We start from the raw sequence: 6000 nt of genomic DNA on the forward strand, positions 1-6000 counted from the left end.
AAAAAAAAAAACATTCTTCGAATGGCAGTGTTGTCAAGCAAGTGACCCCCTGTGGTTAAAGTATAACTATAGCCAAAACTTTTACCCAATTTTTTTTTTTTTGAGTAAAAGGAGGGTTATAACCTAACCATACAAGTAGATATTTTTGGTCAAGTACTCACTGATGCCAAGCACTGATACCTTTGCGGTGTGATTTGAGCCCAAACAAAATGACTGGGCTCAAATCGCACAGCAAAGAACCAAATACGATACAATTCCTGTCCAAAATGCATGCGGTTTCCCACACCGCTCCTGTGAGCCCAGACTGAAGTCACTATGATAAGCCTAGGTTCACACAAAAGTGGTGGGGGAAACCGTAAACGATTCAGACATTTTGTATAGGCTCAAATCACACTGCAAATGTATCGGTTTTGGTTATTGGAGCATTTATACGAGTAGTACTGGAACCATAACTAGTATCGGTGCAACCCTACCAGTCCGATTTTTCTCTTTACTGTGTCGGATTGGGGCGGGGGGGATTTACCTTCATTTCCTGCCCCATGGCCAAACAGGAAGTGAGGGGAAATCCATGCAAACTAATGGAATCACCCCCCCAATCACCAGAACTAGTGTCTCAATTGTAAAATTTACCCTTTGGTACTTTTCTGGGGACAACCCAATAATGTGGGATTTTCTTTTACTTTAAAAAACTTTCAATGATAATGTTAAACAGGAGAATTAGAGAGGATAAATCTCCCTAATGGGGGTACAGACAATAAAAACCTAATAAGTGATCTAATCCCTCTGCACTCTACAGTATATTATTTTTTTGTTTTGGATAGAGTGGTTGTAAACTTTGTTAACCTCCCTGGCGGTATTCCCGAGTGTGGCTCTGGGCCAATTTTCAGTACCAAAAGTGGTAACTCCGAGCCACACTCGGGATTACCCCAGAACGTTACTCACCTTTCCTGCGCTCCCCTGCTGTCCTCCCCACAGTCTCTCCACGCTCTGTGCGCGGTTGATTACCGGCACTTGCCTTCCAGTTCCCTTCTCTGCGAGTGTTGCAACGCAGGGGGGTGGAAGCGGCGGCAAATTAAAAAATGTAAAATACATTAAAATGACATGATACAAATCTGTGATCCTAACGGATTACACTGTATCATGCCATTTCACCACAGGATTGAACCTGGTGACTTTTCCAGTGCTTTGTGCCTGGAAAATTTTGAACGATCATGGCATCCAAAAAGAGTTTTTTTTTTGCGCAAACGCGTTTTCAGGCAAACCGGAAAACAGTGACAGCGAAACTTAGTTACTTGAAGAACTGAGTAATAATGGGGATTTGTGGGAAAATTTGTCCTCAGGTACGGAAAGTGGCGACAGCGACGATTCTGATGTCTTTTTGGCACATAGTTCCATTTGAAATTGTGAAGAATCATTTGATAGCTTGAGGAATTTGGGAAGTATATCAAATGATTCTTCAAAATTTCAAACGGAGCGATGTGCCAGAAAGACATCAGAACCGTCGCTGTCGTCACTTTCCGTACCTGGTGACGAATTTTCCCACGAATCGCTATCGCTCAGTTCTTCAAGTAACTCGGTTTGCGCTGTTGCTGTTTTCCACTTCGTCTAAAAGCACCTTTGCACAAAAATAATGCTTTTTGGACGCCATGGTCGTTCTGCAGGCACAAAGAACTGGAAAAGCACAGGCAGGGCACTGGAAAAGTCACCAGGTGCAATCCTGTGGTGAAATGGCATGAGACAGTGTAATCCGTTAGGATCACAGCTTTGTATCATGTCATTTTAATGTATTTACGCTTTTGAATTTGCCGCCGCTTCCACCCACTGAGTCGCAATGCTCGCAGGGAAGGGAACCGGAAGACAGGTGCGGGCATCGGGCAAGCACAGAGTGGGAGGACAGCGGTGGATCGCAGAGGAAGGTGAGTTTTAAAACGTAAAACAGATTTCTATGCAAAACAATGTACAGCTTTCAGCACCTAAAATCTGAAATAATCATACCGCCAGGGAGATTAAACCACTTGTACCTACAGGTAAACCTATAAAAAGTCTTTGTAGAAGGATATATACCAAAGTATATTCCCTGCGCCAAGTTTTAGGGTGACAAGGTGGGTGTAAGAATTGATAAAAGCACTATCAATATATTTTAAAACTATTAAAATGACTAAATAAGCAGCTGCTGTAAAAAATGAGAATATGCCACAGGAATGGTCTTTAAAAAAGGCCAAAATACAGCGCTTGCTATTTGGATGAACAAATGTTCATCCAAATAGCAAGTGCTGTATTTTGGCCTTTTTAAAGACCATTCCTGTGGCCTATAACAAGCCTTACCTGTAGATACTATGAATATCTCCTAAAATTGCATACAGCCAATGAAGTCATTGTCACATGCGCACGGAAGCTCCAGCTTACCGTGTCGGAACCTTCGAAGCCGAGGCGGCTCCCGCACAAGAGTGATGTCATTGGGGCTCCAGCCAGTAACATCACTGGAGCCCGCAAACCCGGAAGAAACACCGGGGAAGATGTCAGCCGTCTCCGCAGAGAGAAGACGTCACTGGCCGGACTTCCTAGGGTATATTTTATAATGAGCTAGTATGTGAAGCATACTAGCTCATTCTGCCTTTGAATTACAGGTTTTTTTTTTTCTTTGCTCTGTGGGTTTACAACCTCTTCTATGCAGCGGGTGCACAAGCATTACCTTTTTGTCAACTAATGAAAAGTGTTCTGATTGAACGATGTGAAAATCATGGACTTCACCATCTTGCCTCCATTTAGAAGATACCTTGCATTCACAGAGAAACATGCAAGGTCTTCTGTGAATGGAGTCAGGCAACTAAGCCCCTCCTGTAAAATGTCAGCTTCCACATGACATGAGATATGGATACTTGTATGATTCCAGGCCACACCAATAAGACTCATTACAAATAAAACAAAACTGCGTTGCACCACATCAACAACCAATCACACTTGGTACCTAATCCAATCACATGTATGGCCAAGCTTTTCATGACATTTTTCACCAGCTGTTGGGTGCCTTAGTGCCGGTTCACATTTCTGCGATGTATATTCATAGCGTTCCCACATCGCGTTCCCGCATCGAATCCGCACCCCTGGCAGTTCACCCTACCATATGCGATACGTTGGGGGTGTCAATTAAAAGTTAACGACACCCCCAGATCAGATCGCATATTGCAGTGCGATCTGAAAGTTCGCACAGAATCGGATCGCACTAGTGTGAACCACCATGCAATCCGATTCTACTGCGGACCAAAAAAAGGGCCCTGTGCGTGTTAGGTGTGATTGTGGTCCGAATTCAGCCATACAAACTGTATGGCTGAATTTGCACCGCACAGAGATCGCATGTGATTTTAGGAGCAGTGCGCTCCAAATTACATGCGATCTCTGTGATCGTAGAAATGTGAACCGGCACTTATCGTTACCACAAGCGTAAAAAGAAAAGCCCACAAAAAGCAGCGCTGAACGATTTACCTTCTTGCGTCTGCGCGTTGGTGATCTGCAGGTCGCAGTCGGCCGCCTTCAGCCTCTCCCGACCCATGATCTGCTTCTTGAGGTCGGCCAGGGAAATGTGCATCCCATCGAAGGTCACCGTGTCATAGTTGAGCTTGGAGGAAAACTTATAATGCACGCAGGACATGTTAACAATTTTCAGGTATTGGCAGAGCTAGGGAGAGAAGATCACACACACGCACAGCACGCCTCGAGCACGCACACACACACACACACTCAGACACACAGACAATGGGCGCTCAGGCAGCACACAGTCCCAGGAGGAGGAGGATGGCGGCGAAGGTGGTGGGAAATGCTGAGGACACAACACCAGGAGCCATGGGGCAGCGTCCTCCCTCCCCCACACAGTCCGTCCAGTCCTAGTGCAGTCCCACACACAGAGCTCCGCTGAGGCCAGTCCCTCCGCCACAGTCCGGAAGTCAATAACACCCCAAAGCAGTCCTCACGGGTCCCCGCTCAGTCCATAATGTCCTCCAGGCGCCGGCGTCCTCGCTTCTCACCAACCACAAGCAAGACAATGGCGGGCTGCGGCCTAGTCTCCCAGGCCTGGAGGCTCCCGCCCCCTCAGCGCTTGAAGGTAAACCAGTCCCCACCGTCCTTCCACCGATGCCACAGCCAACGAGAAGAATATTCACTCCGGGTCCGCGGCCGCTCCCCGCCGCCTTTCTTCCTCGACAAACCGGACAGCCGCGACACGGCCGACAAGCGATCTCTTCTCCTCTTCACGGGGCTTCCAGTCAGAGCTGCGAGGGCGACGTACTTGCGTCAGCACGCACTCACGAGGCACACGCAAGCGAGGAGCTCATTGTAGCAGGCGGTGCGACATGAACCCGTGACGAGGGGGAGGTGGTTCGGCGTGCCCACGTAAAGAGGATGCAGCCAGCGGCGGCCATGTTGGTAGCGGGCAATGTAGATGTTTGCCAGTTTGCCTAGTTAGAGGTATATTAGACTTCTAAACGGACTTAAGCCATATATTATACACTTTTCTTGTCAAATTTGCATTCGATTTACCAAAACCATATAATATGCCATCAAACCTAAACACTTTCAATTTGTATGCAATCAGGCAGGCCCTTGCATAGTTGCCAACAGTCCCAATTTGGCCAGAATCCCGGAAAATATGTTTTGTCCTGGGCAGGGGCGGACTGGGCCCGAGTGTCTGATCCCCAATAACAAAATATGCACCACTCCGCCGTCAACCGGTGCCATCCTGGGCTGCCCACATAAATTGGGTGGGTTGGTAGTCAGGACTGGGTGATGGAGGGAGAGGGAGGGATGTAGCAGACAACTCCAGTCAGTTACTGGCTGAGGAGGTAGTGGGAGGCGGGCTGCACCTTCTCTTTCTCTCCCTCTCCCCCTCCCCCCCCCCTCTCCTCTCCCCCCTCTCCTCTCTCCTTTCTCCTCCCCTCCGCTCTCCCCCCTCCTCTCTTTCCCCCCTCTCCTCCTCTCTCCCCCTCTCCTCTCTCCCCCCTCTCTCCTCCCCTCCTCTCTCCCCCCCTCCTCTCTCCCCCCTCCTCTCCTCTCTCCCACCCCTTCTCTCTCTCCCTCCCCTCTCTCTCCCTCCTTCTCTCTCTGTCTTTCTCTTTCCCCCCTCTCTCTCTCCTTCTTTCTCTCTCTCCCCCCTCTCTTTCTCTCTCTCTCCCCCCTCCTCTCTCTCTCCCCTCTCTCATTCTTTCTCCTTCTCTCTTTCCTTCTCTCATCTCAATTCAATTCATATCTATAAGCTTTATTGGCCAGACCAAATACATTTTAGCATTGCCACAGCAGTTATGTTGTAGGAGGGGGGAGGGGTAATGGGTATTATAAAGAGGAATGGGGTGAGTCCATGTAAAGGATTCTTAAATCCACAGTTTTTCATGTACCTCTCTCAGTCTGTGACACGCTGTCACATATTGTGTAGCTTTGTTGACCATTCGCTACTTTTCTCCCAGTAGAATTTGAAGTTTCCTCTTCTCTTCTATGGAATTGAAGTCCAGGATGGAAGTGGAGAGTCTCTGGAAGTGAGTGTCCCTCACTGATGAGTACTTAGGGCACTGTAGAAGGAAGTAGTCCTCATCCTCCAGGTCACATTGCTGGCACAGTCTTCATTCCCTGGGCTTGTAGGTCTGTCTGTGCCGTCCTAATTCAATTCCCAGGCTGTGGGCGCTCAGTCTGTACAGGCTCAGGGTCTGTCGGTCTTTGGGGTCTTGTAGCACCTCCAGGTATGGGGCCAGTTTGTAGTCTCTCTGCAATGACTAGTAAATAGTTAGTTTTTTGGAGTTTATTTCATTTTTCCATTCCCCAACATATTTTTCTTCGGAATAATTCATTATGTTTTTTTTTTTTTTTTGTGATTTTGTTAGGCCAAATTGTTGGGAGTTTGGGATAGATAAGGCATTGATTAGTTGTTTCAGGCCAACAGGCTTTGGCTGGTTCTCATTGGTCAGTAGGGCCCAATGGTGGTACGAGTTAGGACTGCTGTTTTGTAGATGATCCTGG

General features: G+C 47.7%; 1 protein-coding gene across 2 annotated transcripts in view; it reads right to left on the reverse strand.

Annotated features, from left to right (window-relative positions):
- Positions 1–4299, reverse strand: part of RBBP6 (RB binding protein 6, ubiquitin ligase) — a 102873-nt gene extending 98574 nt beyond the window's left edge. For both annotated transcript variants that reach the window (XM_082261073.1, XM_082261072.1), the window contains exon 1: positions 3484–4299. In XM_082261073.1, coding sequence (XP_082117199.1) covers positions 3484–3649 — 166 coding nt within the window. In that variant the 5' untranslated portion in view covers positions 3650–4299. The remainder of the gene's footprint in view (positions 1–3483) is intronic.
- Between the last annotated feature and the right edge of the window lie 1701 nt (positions 4300–6000).

This window comes from Pelophylax lessonae (genome assembly GCF_965119305.1).
Source record: "Pelophylax lessonae genome assembly, chromosome: 6".
Taxonomy (NCBI): domain Eukaryota; kingdom Metazoa; phylum Chordata; class Amphibia; order Anura; family Ranidae; genus Pelophylax; species Pelophylax lessonae.